The following is a 16,551-nucleotide window of genomic DNA, read 5'->3' as shown; positions in this document are numbered from 1 at the left end:
AGAAGTCTTCATCCAGACGGCATCGTCTATCTTCATCCATCCGGCGCGGAGCGGCTCCATCTTCAAGACATCCGGCGCGGAGCATTCTCTTCTTCCGACGTCTTCTGAACAATGAAGTTTCCCTTTAAATGACGTCATCCAAGATGGCGTCCCGTACATTCTGATTGGCTTATAGAATTCTATCAGCCAATCGGAATGTAGGTGGAAAAAATCCTATTGGCTGTTCCAATTAGCCAATAGAATGCGAGCTCAATCCTATTGGCTGATTGGATCAGCCAATAGGATGAAAGCTCAATCCTATTGGCTGATTGCAACAGCCAATAGGATTTTTTCTACCTTAATTCGTATTGGCTGATAGATGAGCCACTCCATGCCGGATGGATGAAGATAGAAGATGCCGCCTGGATGAAGACTTCTGCCGGCTTGGATGAAGACTTCGGCCCCCTTGGATGAAGACTTCTGCCGGCTTCGCTGAGGATGGATGTTGGGTCTTCAAAAACTGTAAGTGGATCTTCGGGGGCTAGTGTTAGTTTTTTTAAGGGTTTATTAGGTGGGTTTTAATTTTAGATTAGGGTTTTGGGCTGAAAAAGAGCTAAATGCCCTTTTAAGGGTAATGCCCATACAAATGCCCTTATCAGGGCAATGGAGAGCTTAGGTTTTTTAGATATGTTTTTATTTGGGGGGTTGGTTGTGTGTGTGGTGGGTTTTACTGTTGGGGGGTGTTTGTATTTTATTTTACAGGTAAAAGAGCTGATTTCTTTGGGGCAATGCCCTGCAAAAGGCCCTTTTAAGGGCCAATGGTAGTTTATTGCAGGCTAGGGTTTTATTTATTTTTTTGGGGGGATTTTTCTTTTCATAGGGCTATTAGATTAGGTGTAATTAGTTTAAATATTTTATAATTTATTTTTTATTTTGTGTAATTTATTGTTTTTTTTGTAACTTAGTGTTTTTTTATTTTTTGTAACTTAGTTGTTATTTTTTTGTAACTTAGTAATTTTTAATAGTAGATTTAAATAATTTGAGTAGGGTTAGGTTTTTAAATATATAATATAGTTAATTTAATTTGTAGCTTAATCTAGTTTAATGTAATTTTAGTTTAATAGGGTAGGTTAATTAATAGTTTAATATAGTTTAATGTAATTTTAGTATAATAGTTAGGGTAGATTAATGAATAGTTTAATATAGTTTAATGTAATTTAATGTAATTTTAGTATTATAGTTAGGGTAGGTTAATTAATAGTTTAATATAGTTTAATGTAATTATAGGATAATATTTAGGGTAGGTTAATTAGAAGTTTAATATAGTTTAATATAATTCTAAAGGTACATTTAAATTTATTATAAGATAGGGATGAGGTAATTATAATTTAAAGTTAGCGGGTTGTTAAGTTTAGGGGTTAATCGGTTAATTTAGTTTATGGCGATATGTTTAGTAAGTGGTAGTGATGTGGGAGGCCAGGGGTTTAGGGGTTAATACATTTATTTAGATGCGGTAGGCTCCAGGAGTAGAGGGATAGGGGTTAATAACTTTATTAGAGTTGCGGTGGGCTCCGGGAGCAGCGGGATGGCAGTTAATAACTTTATTTAGTTGCGGTGAGGTCTGGGAGCGGCTGGATAGGGGTTAAACATTTTAGTATAGTGGCGGTGTTTAGTGACAGGGTATATATAAAGTTGGGAAAAAGCCGAATAGCAGCGAGATCAATGACTGCTAGTTAACAACAGTCCGCTGCTCATCGCCCCCGTATTTGGTGAGCGGCTATTTGACAGATTTTTTGATAAATAAGTAGAGCGTATTCAGGTCCGCGGCCGCGATGTTAGGCGAGTGTATTGGTGCCGGCGAATGCAGCATAGTTGACGGCTTGATAAATAGGCCTCATGGTCTCTACCTTCTGGTTACCATAGAATATCCTTAACCATTTAATTCTATTTATCTATTTTCCTTCAAGAGCATTCTTAAAATGTCATGCTTTGCACATGACGCAATAAATAACTAAATCATTGACAATTTTTAAAAAAGGGACATTTTTAAGCTTAATTTGTAACTTTAATAAGACATTTTAAAAAAATGTAGGGGTGGAATTATAATGTCAGCAACTCACACACTATTTGTTTATGAATTTAAGCTCTGTTCTTCTTTTGGGCTTTTTGACATTAGTGCCAGGTTACCTTGTACTTAACCCCCCCCCCCCCCCGCATGTATGTAAAAAGAAAAGCATTAAAAACGTATTACTGTTTAAATTTAAAGTGCAAACTAATAGAAAAGCTTGAAGCAAATTAAAAGGACAGTTCGCACAAACATTTTCTCGCCTTTAAATTGTTCAAGATGATTCATTTTACCCCTATTTTGGCATTTGAAATAGCTGATTTAGCTTGTGGTATCCCAACCTATACTGAAAGTTTCTTTTCTGGAGTATATTCTATTGAATAGCCTAAGTAAACACAGCCAGCAGAAGAGATTACACTTGCAGTGGGGTGCAGGATAGTTAAGTAATAAAATGATACTTTTCCATTGCTCTCTCTAAGTATTGAGCTTTGGTTTTCCATACAGATATAAGATAAGGAGGCAAGTGTGTGTGTACACAAAGTGATAACATAATGAGATCTGATATTACCTGAAACTCAACCCATTGTAATAGGCTGTGGTTTAAAAGCACAAAACCAGATACACAAATAAACCTGAAAATGCAATTTCTCATACATTTTATACTCTGCAGCTGGTATAACAAGTCATTGAAAATACATTCATATAAAAACAATTTCACAGTGTACTGTCCCTTTAATGCAAACTGTAATCATATATGCGTAAAAATATGTGCAATATATTATTAATCTAGCTGAAAAGGGACATTAAACGTAAAATAATGATGGGCTCTGTCTTAAAGGATAAGCTGACATTAATCATTTGGCTTTGCAGTTTTAGCTTTACCTTAACTCATTTTTAAAGTGGTTTGTTGAAGCGAAATTAAAAAATTGCCAAAACGGGGGCGGAGCCTAGGCAAGCTTAATGGAGGACGCATCTGCCTAGAGCTCCGGGTTCACTCAGCACAACAAATAGATTTTTAGCAATCTAAACTTCTTCAAATGACCAATAACCTTCACCGGACTCCTACCGAAGTGGCTTGAAGCATTATTGCTGACCAAACTTGGTTGATTATAAGAGCCGACAGTGAACTAATACATCCACTTCATATCAGACTATGGCAGAATTAGGACACTTGAAATGAAGCCCTGGTCAGAGTAAACCCTCCGCGGTGCATCTACACAAAACTTACAAGCCGGCAGTTACTGCAGGGGAAGCCAGCAACACATGTCAGCTTCTAGACGGAGGGGAGAGAAATTTATACGGAGCCGCCATCTTAATAAAGCTACCACGTGGCAACTTAATCAGCCCACAATATTGATTTCAGGTGAGCAGGAAAAAAGTTTAACACCATAATATAAGTGAACAGGCTCACACAGTGTCTAAGGGTCGCCCAGATGTTAAATATCATAGCACACAAGGAGCCGAAAGACCCGACACACGCTGAGTAATGGCGGACTAAACAGAAACCCAGGGGTAAAGCTCCGATCACCAAGAATAGATATGGCATAATTAAACAGAGGATAAACGCCCCAACAAGCAAGATAAGGATGTAAAAGGCACATAATCCAGCTTCAGCAAAGTGGTTAAAGAAACAGGTAATAAAATACTTTATCTATGCGATGCTACCACGTGACAAACGACACAGTTAAATTTGCTGAATACAGACAACTCATATACTGCTAAATACAATGTAGGCAAGAACACTAGCTCACTACTAAATTGCCTCACCTCATCAGAGAGGAAAGTACAGGAGGTGCCACTTAGAAGACATCATAAGTTACTCTATATATATCACTCTACGAAAAGGTCATACTCAAAAAAAGCATAAATAAATGGGACTTGTCATACCCTGATTTTATCTCTGCATAGCTCTAAAGCAATAGCATGATAAGGGAGTGGTTAACCTTTGTGGGCCTAATATAGCCACCAGCTAAGAATCCAGCCACGCAAGATAAAGGGTTTCAGTACAAATTCTCAATAGCCTTCCCCACACAGTCTGCTCTACCTCCCAGTGGCTACATAACTTACTTGAACAGCCATCAAAATATAAAATGTCAGTCAGAAGACAGAGTAAAACTGGAACCACAAGCAAACCTGCAGTGGCTGACATTTTTCTTAAAAGCCAAAGAGGAGAAAAGCCTCCAGAAAAGAACAATAACATCTCTGAAGATGAGATGGAGGAAGACACTGATACCACTCCCATAGAAACTATGGACACCCCTGTAACTCTAAAGGATATACAAAATCTCGTATGTAAACAAGACATCACTAACATATTTGATAAGATGTGGGCAAAGATGGATGCACTCCAAAACACGGTCACAAACAGCCTTACTGAAATCAAACATGACATAACAGAGTTGGGCTGTAGGCTGGAAACCCTTGAAGAAAACGAAGAGACAGTAAAAGAAGACATCACATCTATCAATCAACATCTAGCTGACCATCAACGGGAATTATCAGATATTAATGACAAACTGGAGGACTTAGAGAACAGGAGTCGAAGGTGTAATATCCGTATGAAAGGCATACCAGAAACAATCACTTCCTCAGAACTCCGTAATTATTTGATACATCTATTTCAAAGTATTACAGGTTCATCAGACGAAGGGAAATTTCAAATTGAGAGAGCTCATAGAGCTCTAAGACCGAAACCCAAAGACTCTGATCCCCCCAGGGATGTCATAGTCAAATTCCTCCGTTTCCAAGAAAAAGAAGAGGTCATGGCAGCTTCTAGGAAAAATCCGACATTCAAATACCAAGGAACAATCATTCAATTCTACCAGGACTTATGTATTAAGACCCTCCAAAAGAGGTTTGCTTTACGCCCACTGACTCAACTACTGAGGAAAAATCAAATTCAGTACAGATGGGGTTTCCCCTTCGCCCTATTTATACAACATGAGGGTAACACCACATCCATCAGAGAGAAGCAAGACATTCCTGAGATTTGTCATCGTCTAAAGATAGACTGCCCAGAAATCCCAGACATTTCTCAAGACAACATTAAAGTCCGCTCACAGAATTCAAGCGGTTCAAATCAACCGAATCGTTGGACCAAAGTCTCCAAAAGGAAACAGAAGAGTTGAGAGACTCTAGAGACTCTGTAAAATGTTTAATACCATGGTGTGGTAGCTATGTCTTTGCCTGCTCCTGGATGAGTGGAATATTTATGTGAATTAAGATTTAAGCAGTTATATCCAACCATCAACTTAGTCATCCTACCATGAAGAGGTTGAGGGGTAAGGCTTCAGGGGTCTAGCTAATCTTAGATCTTGCTTCCTCCATACTATCCTCTAGTCCGGACCAATAGATGTAATACACTAACATCTTTAGATAGGTCACCATATTGTCAGATTTATATATTTTGAGATTGCTTAAGTTTTTACATAATATCACATTGTGCTGAGATTTGCAGATAGTTAGGAAATTGCTAATTTTTTACAACACACAAGTGTTGCATTATGTTCTTTAATGTTTGATTATTTATGTTTGTTAAATCTTTGGTTCTGTTTTTTCGTTTCAAACTCTGTCGAGCAGTGGTCCAGAAAGTTTCTCCATGCCAAAGAAGCTCAGAAGTCAAGGGAAGACAACCCTCAAATCAAAGTCAGGTGTAATATTCAGGTACGAGGAGAGGGGGTGGCAGTGATGGTAAATGGATCCTAAGATACAGATAATTTCACATAACGTTAGAGGCCTAAATACCAATACAAAGAGAAAAATAGCACTCACCCAATATAGCAATATGAACGCCAAAATTATCTTTCTACAGGAGACTCACTTCACACACAACCAAATCCCTAAACACTGGAGCAGACACTACATGCAACATTTTCACTCCACAACCGACACTAAAAAAAGAGGGGTAACTATTCTCCTACACAACTCCCTCCCATTTATTAAAGAAGAGGTGATAAAAGACAAAGAGGGTAGATACCTCATTGTGAGAGGAACCATTCAAGACACTCAGGTAACACTATGCAACATATATGCGCCTAACGAACAACAACACACATTCTTCACTAAACTCTCACACTTGTTAACACAATGGTCTCAAACCTTGATGATTGTGGCAGGAGACTTCAATGTAAATCTAAAGACATTGAGGGAAACTAGCACCGTCAGACTAACAAATAAACAACGTAGATTAAACTCTATTACTAAAATCATTAGAGAAACACTAGAATCACATAATGTGATTGACTCCTGGACTTCCCTATATGGCCAGACGACTGATCACACTTATTACTCACCTGCCCACAAAATTTACACTAAACTCGATTACATCTTCATTAGTCAGATAATGTTACCTAGTCTAATCTCCTCATCTATCCATGCATCAGTTTGGTCAGATCACTCAATCATTCAAATACATTTGAAAAGCTTCACTGATGTACACAGACAAAAATCTTGGACGTATGACCCCACACTATTAAAACAACCAGACATATTCAATAGAATCCTCAATAATCTTAAAGAATATTGGAGGTTTAACGTTTCTCCTTCAGTCAAACCGGTACTGACCTGGGCGGCCCACAAACCTTATATTAGGGGATTGCTCATAAAAGAGAAAAACTTGTTCCTAAAGAAGACCAGATTACTGACAACAACACTACAACAGGAAATAGAAGAATTAGAAAAGACACATAGACTCACACTTTCCAATCAGACCCTGATCACACTGAACAATAAAAGAAAAGAACTCAATAAAATTTTAACTGACAACTCCATGAGAGCTATTAGCAAACTGAAGACGTACTACTTTCTGCACGCAAACAAACCAGATAGATTTTTAGCCAATAAATTAAGAGAGAAAACTAAATCCTTCACAATCACACAACTACAAAAACCAGACGGAGCTCTGACTTCCCACCCACGAGAGATTGTAGAATGCTTTGCCCAATACTACGAGGCCCTCTATGACGGGAGGAAGGTTTCACATTCACCACAAACAACACAACTCAGACAATCACTCCTAGAATCAGCAAAGCTCCCAAGACTAGACGAACAAGACTCAAAAACCCTAGATGCAGAGATTACATTGGCGGAAATAGCTTCTGCCATTAAAGAACTTAAGATAGGGAAAGCGGCGGGACCAGATGGGTTTCCTGGTGACTACTTTAAATTGTTTAAAACAGATCTATGCTCCCATCTTCATAAGTTTTGCAATGATGCCTTAAGTGGTACTCCAATCCCCTCTGAACTACTTCAGGCGAAAATTATTGTAATCCCCAAACCGGGAAAAGACCCCAAAATTACTTCCAATTACAGGCCAATCTCATTGATCAACCAAGATGTAAAGATTTTTACCAAAATCTTGGCAAACAGACTTAAACACCTTTTGCCCACATTGATCCATCCGGATCAGGTGGGCTTTATTAAAGACCGTGAAGCACCGGATAATGTCCGCCGCACAGTAGCCCTAGTTGAATATTTAAAAGAAACAAAAACGCCTTCTCTGCTCCTTTCCCTGGACGCAGAGAAGGCGTTTGATAGGGTAGACTGGATATATATGATGGAGGTCTTAGAACACTTGGGATTTGGTGACAAATTTATAGGGGCGGTTAAAAATATATACTCTAATCCAAAAGCTACAATCAGAGCGGCGGGATACCAATCTAGAACGATCCAAATTTTGAATGGTACACGCCAGGGATGCCCTCTTTCACCACTCTTGTTCGCGTTATGCGTGGAGCCATTGGCTGCATGCATTCGGAATTCAAAAGATATCCATGGTGTTAGATTGTATAAAGGAGAATTTAAATTATCATTATTTGCTGATGACATCCTGCTAACACTTTCTAAACCCACGCTTTCTCTACCCAATCTTTACAAGGTTTTAGACGAGTTCTCTCGAATTTCTGGCTTCAAAATAAATTCTGATAAGTGTGAGGCACTCCCTTTACAGCTTCCAGCTCAAACACGGAAACTAATAGAAACCAATTTTGATTTTAAATGGGCCAATCACGCCATTAAATACCTAGGAATATATATCACTGACACCCTGGATACCCTGTATAAAGCTAACTATATACCGCTCATCAAAAACATAAGGACTGATCTAAACAAATGGAGAAAAGGAGGTTTCTCGTGGGTGGGAAGACAAGTAGCAATTAAAATGAATGTTCTACCTCGTCTATTGTATCTGTTTAGAGCCCTCCCTATCAGGATACCACTAAGAGATTTAGATGACCTACAGACTGAGGTCCTCAGATTTATTCGAGGCCATAAAACAGCCAGAATACCTGCAAACTTATTAAAATTGCACAAACAACTAGGGGGTATAAGGATACCTAATCTACGCGACTATTACCAGGCTGCTAGATTAGCACAAAGCACACTATTAGGGAAAGACTGTAGCAATATGACATGGCCAAATATTGAGGCGGAAGTTGGAGGCTATAACAACCCAGGAGAAATTCTTTGGTCTCACACAAATGCTAAACTTCAACCTTTAGCCAAACTTAAAACCACGGAATACACTAAAACAATATGGAATTCGCTAACTAAAACACTGAAACTAATACCACCACATACAACCATATTACCACTGGGTATGTTGATACCACTAGAGTTTCGAAATCAGCTGTCTAAATGGGAAAACAAGGGTCTATACCGGGTAGCAGACTTCTTGGACAAAGGGAAAATACTGACTTATTTACAACTAAGGGACAAAATTAGCCCCAACACATTACAATGGTTCTTATACCACCAAATATCACACACGATCCATAAATATAGGCAAAATACTCCCTCCAACCCAAACACCATCCTGGAACTAATCATCTTATCACCAGGTAGAAACAAAAAAATGATTTCAAAACTATACCTAGCTATTCAAAAAGCGAAAAACCTTAAAAAACAAAATCTACACATTCTATGGGAACAAGATCTAGATATAATATACAATGATGAGGAATGGGAACAAATATTCTTTTCGCTGGGTAAAAATCTAGTAGGGGCTGATCTCATTGAAAACGCATTAAAAACGGCATACAGATGGTATCTAACACCAATAAAAACTTCACATTATACCCCACAGAATAATAGATTATGCTACCGAGGTTGTGCAAGTTTAGGCACCTATTTACACATGTGGTGGGAGTGCCCGAAGGTTAGACCTATTTGGGATAAACTATCTCAATTGATCAAGTCCACATTAGATGACTCATTCACACTCTCAGCTGCTAAAGCTTTGCTCCACATTCCACTAGAGTCACTAAACTCGGCCACTAACAAATGGGTAAATATAGTATGCACAGCTACTAGATTATACATAGCTAGAAAATGGAAAGAAGGTACTCTGGAATGGAGTGAAATACTTGAAAAAATTGAGAATATCTACACTATGTTTGAGTCAGCAGCTTGGATGCAGGGTACTTCTACAAGCTTTCAAAATATCTGGATCCATTGGATAATGAAAAGGCATAGATAGGGTGAGTTGTCTAAACCAAATCTTTGGAAATATTTTTAGGCTGTGAGGAACATGCTTTATTAGCTTACAAAAAGACGACACTGCTTGACGGAAAAGAGTTAACAGTTAGTAGTTAGACCAAGTTAAGAGGTCTATAGTTCAGGGGGGTGGGTGGGTAAGGGGGGTGGGATATTTGCTCATTTGAAGAAGGGGATAAAACTAGCAACTCATGGGTAAATATTCCTAAAATAAAGGGGAAAAGTATACTCTACAAAAACAATTTGTATCATTGTACTCAAATGAATAGCAACATATCTTATTGTAATGATATGCATTGTGACTGTGTTGCATTTTTTGTTATGACTCCTCAATAAAAATTATTTCAACTAAAAAATTGCCAAAACATGTTTTGGAATGCTGACAAAATGAACTTTTAAATGCTTGAAAGATAATGTGGGAAATGTATTTTCACTTGACATATACAACGTGTATATTTCTTTAATTACTATGTGGAATACACATTCATATAAAAGGTGTTCTGATATTGTACGTGCCAAATACTTATTTATCTTTGCTTAGGTTTTGCAGACTCTTTTCTATGCTGTTTGTTTTCTGACGGATCTACTGATGCCGCTAAGTGGATTCAAACTTCTAAAGATCATTATCTCCTGCAGAGATCTTATCTTTTCTGTACTGGCTTTTCCAGCAGCTACAGTAAGTATGAGACATAATATTTCATTCTTAGACACATCTTAATCAGGATGCAGCTAACAGTGTACTTGTTTAATGTACTGATCTGTGATTCTGAACCTCTTCATTAATAATTCACTTTTTAATACTGAGAATGAAGTCTCAGTTATGCTTAAAGGAATATGAAGCCCAAAACTTTTTCTTTCATGATTCATATGGAACATGCAATTTTAAGCTACTTCCTAATTTACTCCTATTATCAATTTTTCTTTGTTCTCTTGGTATCTTTATTTGAAAAAGCATGCAGGAATGTAATCTTAGGAGCCAGCCCATTTTTGGTTCAGCACACTTGGTAGCTGATTAGTGGTTAAATATGTGGTGTGTATGTATATATATATATATATATATATATATATATACACAGGGCCGCCACTAGAAATTTTGGGGCCCCTGACTTAACCATTGATCAGTCGTCGTCCCCTCCTTTGACATGTGCAATTTTTGACCAAGTGACTAAAACGTATGTGCACTTTATTCTTAAGTGTCTATTTAAACTTGGAAATGTTGTAAAGGTAGTAACATACAAAAACACAGACACACTCATACACTGAAACACACACACACACTCACACATAAGGATTCACATATAGACACTCTAGCAGACACACAAAGAAACACACTCAGACACAGGCACCCAAACAGACACTCAGCACTTGTTTGCATTGACCTCACAAGTAATGAGGTAAACTACAGTTTTGTAAAAAAAAGGAGATTTAGAAAACAAAATATGGAGTTCTGATTATCTTTTTGTAAAGGAAGATGCCAACTAAATGATGACAACAGCATGCAGTGGCTGAAAGGAAGGGCCCTGAACTGCCTAAACATAAATTTAAAGGTTAAATGGTGGATTGGTGACTGCTGGAAAGGTCTCATTAGTCTCAAAGTCTGTAGAAAGATGTGAATAATCATTAGTAAGGTCAAAATGTCCTAAAAAGGAACAGATGATGGACACACACACACACAAACTCAAACTTACACATACACCGACAGAGACAGCCTCAGAAAACACACAAAGAAATACACACACACAGAGACAACCACATAAAACACATACATACATTCATACATACACACACACACACACTCACACATAAGGATTCACATATAGACACTCTAGCAGACACACAAAGAAACACACTCAGACACAGGCACCCAAACAGACACTCAGCACTTGTTTGCATTGACCTCACAAGTAATGAGGTAAACTACAGTTTTGTAAAAAAAAGGAGATTTAGAAAACAAAATATGGAGTTCTGATTATCTTTTTGTAAAGGAAGATGCCAACTAAATGATGACAACAGCATGCAGTGGCTGAAAGGAAGGGCCCTGAACTGCCTAAACATAAATTTAAAGGTTAAATGGTGGATTGGTGACTGCTGGAAAGGTCTCATTAGTCTCAAAGTCTGTAGAAAGATGTGAATAATCATTAGTAAGGTCAAAATGTCCTAAAAAGGAACAGATGATGGACACACACACACACAAACTCAAACTTACACATACACCGACAGAGACAGCCTCAGAAAACACACAAAGAAATACACACACACAGAGACAACCACATAAAACACATACATACATTCATACATACACACACACACCCTCACAGAAACATCCACAGAAAACACAGACATACACACCCACCCTCACAGAGGCATCCAGAGAAAATACGCAAAGACAAACATACACACCCTCACAAAGACACCCATAGAAAAAGCTCAGACATAGGCACACACCCTCACAGACATCCACAGAAAATGCACAACGACATACACACCCACCCTCACAGAGAGACCCACAGAAAAAAAAATACATACACTCATAGAGACACAAACCAAAGCCCAAAGACATAAATACAGACACACAAACAGAAACACTCACAGGAGTAAACATTTATGCACCTTGCATCCCCTAAATCAACAGTGTGTGACATGCATGATAAAAAAAATTGCAGAAATTAAGAGATCACTTTTTAAAGAATCATATTTGTAAATGTGCAAACAAATATAATTCTGTGAATTCAAAATTGTACATTAATGATCTGGGTAGATGGCTAGATGAAGAAAAGTACTTTTAAAAGGTTGAAATATCTTTGTTTTTTCCCCATTTCCCCAACCAAGAACACCACTTCAAATATAGTGTACAAATGTTCCCATCTGTCAGCTGTACTTATGGATTTTGAAAATGCTGTACTCTATATGGCCTTGGTGGAAACATAAGCTGTGGTACTCATACCATTAGATCTGGTATGCAGGATTTAGGCTTGTTGGTATGTATTTCAAAATTAAGTCAGCTGTAGTGTAAACTTAACAGTTTTAAGTTAACCTGTCTCATTTCAAACAGAGAAATCTTAGTCTGAGAGTATAACATTTTATGTAGATGTAAAAATCTTAGAAAAATGCCTCCTTGCATCTGGAAAGTCCTTGCATAAAGGGGCAGTAAACTGGAATTATATATATATATATATATATATATATATATATATATATATATATATATATATATATATATATATACATATATATATATATATATATATATATATATATATATAAACAAAAAAATGCATATCTGCTAAAAGAGCACCTACCATATGTGTATTGAGGAGGAAACATTTCTGCATGGTTTTAAATATAGAATTTCTACAGCATTGTCAAATAATCATAAATACACTGCTGCTAAACAAATATGTTTTTATTGACCCCTGGCCCCACCATACAACTACTACCACACTGAACTTACAATCCAAAATTGCACAAAGAAATAAAAAACATTTGCTAAGCTCTGCAAATGAAAGTGATCTGCCGTCTGACTCAGGCACACACCGTACAAACAAAGTGCCAAGTCTGTCTCACACTGTGCATAGTGGTTTAGTGCACACTCAGAAATCCTCTCAAATGCTAATACTTTACTGCTTGTAATAACATTTCCCATGCTCAATTAGCACTCTGCTGTAGTACCCACTGGTGGCTGCCAAAAAATTTTTTTTTTTAAGTTCTTGCCTCATGGGGCCCCCCTGGCCCATTTGGCCCCTGACAGGAGTCACCCCTGTCACCCCCTGATGGCGGCCCTTTATATATATATATATACACACAGTTGTGCTCATAAGTTTACATACCCTGGCAGAATTTATGATTTCTTGGCTATTTTTCGAAGAATATGAATGATAACACAAAAACTTTTCTTTCACTTATGGTTAGTGTTTGGCGGAAGCCATTCACTATCAATCAACTGTGTTTACTCTTTTTAAATCATAATGACAACAGAAACTACCCAAATGACCCTGATCAAAAGTTTACATACCCTGGTGATTTTGGCCTGATAACATGCACACAACACAAAGGTGTTTGAATGGCTTTTAAAGGTAACCATCCTCACCTGTGATCTGTTTGCTTGTAATTAGTGTGTGTGTATAAATGGTCAATGAGTTTCTGGACTCCTGACAGACCCTTGCATCTTGCATCCAGAGCTGCACTAACGATTCTGGATTCTGAGTCATGGGGAAAGCAAAAGAATTGTCAAAGGATCTGCGGGAAAAGGTAGTTGAACTGTATAAAACAGGAAAGGGATATAAAAAGATATCCAAGGAATTGATAATGCAAATCAGCAGTGTTCAAACTCTAATAAAGAAGTGGAAAATGATGGATCCGTCTGGAAGAAGACCTTCTCCGCTGGACTTCAGGAACAGTGAGTACCTATTTGAAGCTTAGGTTTAGGCTTTTTTATTTTAATTTTTGTGTGTTTTTTTTTAAGATTAGGGTTTTTTGGGGCCTGAAAAAGAGCTGATTGCCTTTTTAAGGGCAGTAAAAGAGCTGAATGCCCTTTTAAGGGCACTGTCCATACAAATGTCACTTTAGGGGCAATGGGTAGTTTAGTTTTTTTTAGTGTTAGTTTATTTTTATTTTGGGGGGTTAGTTGGGTGGGGGGGGTTACTGTTAGGGTGGACTTAGTATTTTTTAGAGGTAAAAGAGCTGTTTAACTTAGGGTAATGCCCTACAAAAGGCCCTTTTAAGGGTTATTGGTAGTTTAGTATTAGATTGGGGGTGTTTAGGTGTTTGTTAAAACTTTGTGCGGGAGGTTAGTTTTTTTTTGTTATACTTCGTGCGGGTGGTTACGTGTTTTGTAGTTATTTAGTGCGGGCAGATGCATGTTTTTTTAAGGCTTCTGGTTTGCCTATGCTGCATCCAGGTAATTTCCAAAAATGGCATGGTGGTGAAAGAATCCACCTGCCGTGGATTCTTTAACCACCCTGCTATTTTTTTGAAATATGGCGTAAAGGGAAGTCTGCCTTAAAAAGCAGTCATTGTGAACCTCATTTGCATATATCACCCAGAATCCTTTGCTGCATTGAAAACTATGTAATCAGAGAGTTTCTGTGGGAAAAGCAAGTCTTCTGACTTGTCTAGATTTGTAAATGGTTTACACAATGAGTTATTTTCTCTACATTTTGTATTTAGTAGAGGATTTTAAACTCACTTTTCGCCTCCCCATAATTTGAATTGTTGTTATATATATAAATATATATATATATATATTTATATGTGTGTATTTAGTAAATTGTTTTGTTAAGTAGGAAAGCTAATTGATTTTCGGCTAGATTTAGAGTTTTGTCGGTAACGACCCGTGTATCTAACACTGGCTTTTTTTCTCCTGCACCTTTTAAATACCGCTGGTATTTAGAGTTCACAGAAGGGCTGCGTTAGGCTCCAAAAAGGGAGCGTAGAGCATATTTACCGCCACTGCAACTCTGAATACCAGCGTTGCTTACGGACGCGGCCAGCTTCAAAAACGTGCTCGTGCATGATTTCCCCATAGGAAACAATGGGGTCGTTTGAGCTGAAAAAAAACCTAACACCTGCAAAAAAGCAGCGTTCAGCTCCTAACGCAGCCTCATTGTTTCTTATGGGAAAACACTTCCTAAGTCTGCACCTAACACCCTAACATGAACCCCGAGTCTAAACACCCCTAACCTTACACTTATTAATTCTATATTAACTTTGTAAAGGTACTTGCAGACAATATATTTGTTGTAGTGAAATATAAATCACTTGGTGAAAACAACTCCACACAGGAATCCCTCATTCGCGGATATCACCAAGTATATGCTGAATGAGTGTACACAATTATAGTACTGTAAATCACTAGGGCTCACCGCACAGTAGATCACACCGACTGTTGAGAAAGTCTCTTCCACGCTGCCACAGTGAAAGCGTGTGGCTTGTTGTACATACACAATGTTGTCGGTAGAAAAACACCTATGCCGCCTAGGTAAATCACCTGCTACGTAACGCAGGTGAACTGCTGCTACTTCTCCGGTGCTGTTAGGGCTCTCCAATACCCCTATTCTTCCATCCAAGGAACAAACAACAATATCACACACTTTCACAGTACCGGTAAAGAAAGGCAGGGAGAGAAAGCATCCATAAAAGGTAGACTTTATTATACTTGCATTAAAATCGTACAAAGGCACAGCACACAGGATAGAGCGCTAAACACAGCTGTTAAATCTGGGATGTGTCTCACACAAGAACCAATGAACACGTTCAAATGGAGACACATACATTAACTCCATGTTTACTTTATCCAACAGTATGTATAACAGATAAAGATAAAAAGCACACTCTTATTTAAAAACAAAATTAGTTTTCTTAAAAGTTAAGACATTACTATAGCTTGGGACCATATCTTTAAATAGATTGAAAACAAATAAGTGTAGAAATGTTTCACTTCACCTTTCCTAGCATATAGCCAGTATCGCTGCTCATGTCAGCCGCAATAAAAGTAGCTTAATCAATATAAAAGTTAAATGCAAACTGACTACATAGAAAGCTATTGGAGGCAACCAAGAGCAGCACAGGACCCTAAGCTAACTGCTATGAACTGTGTTCAACTGGACACCCAGTGGCGAAAGACATAATTGTGATCATAACTATTCTGAATCGTTCTATCTTTAACATTTGTTGAAGAGCAAATAATGAAAGTTAAATTTCATTGATTTCCAATTGCAAAATTATTATTATTTTCCTCTTCTATATATGCATAGTAGAAATAATATAAATAGCCAATGAATACCTATCAAATATCTACCAACAAATACCAAACAGAGCAGAACAATAATTGCCAATGACCTAAATTCCAACATAACAGATCTAAATAACATTATAGTCATGACAGACAGGATAAAGAACATAAGTTACCAGAATGGTAACTCTGACTATCATAAAGTATGTAACCTAGGCCACATTTATCTATCAATAAAAAGTTTGAGATCGCTGATTTTGTTTATACCTAGTGGACTTCCAGTTCT

General features: G+C 37.6%; 1 protein-coding gene across 1 annotated transcript in view; it reads left to right on the top strand.

Moving 5' to 3' along the window:
- The window catches only part of ADTRP (androgen dependent TFPI regulating protein), a 130,122-nt gene that overhangs the window by 16,604 nt on the left and 96,967 nt on the right, over positions 1-16,551 (top strand). Inside the window, exon 2 of the mRNA XM_053713105.1 lies at positions 10,077-10,211. Coding sequence (XP_053569080.1) covers positions 10,077-10,211 — 135 coding nt within the window. The remainder of the gene's footprint in view (positions 1-10,076; positions 10,212-16,551) is intronic.

The sequence above is a fragment of the Bombina bombina genome, chromosome 5 (assembly GCF_027579735.1).
Source record: "Bombina bombina isolate aBomBom1 chromosome 5, aBomBom1.pri, whole genome shotgun sequence".
In the NCBI taxonomy this organism is placed as follows: domain Eukaryota; kingdom Metazoa; phylum Chordata; class Amphibia; order Anura; family Bombinatoridae; genus Bombina; species Bombina bombina.
The sequence above is the reverse complement of the archived record's forward strand: the minus strand, read 5'-3'. Positions and strand labels throughout refer to the sequence as shown.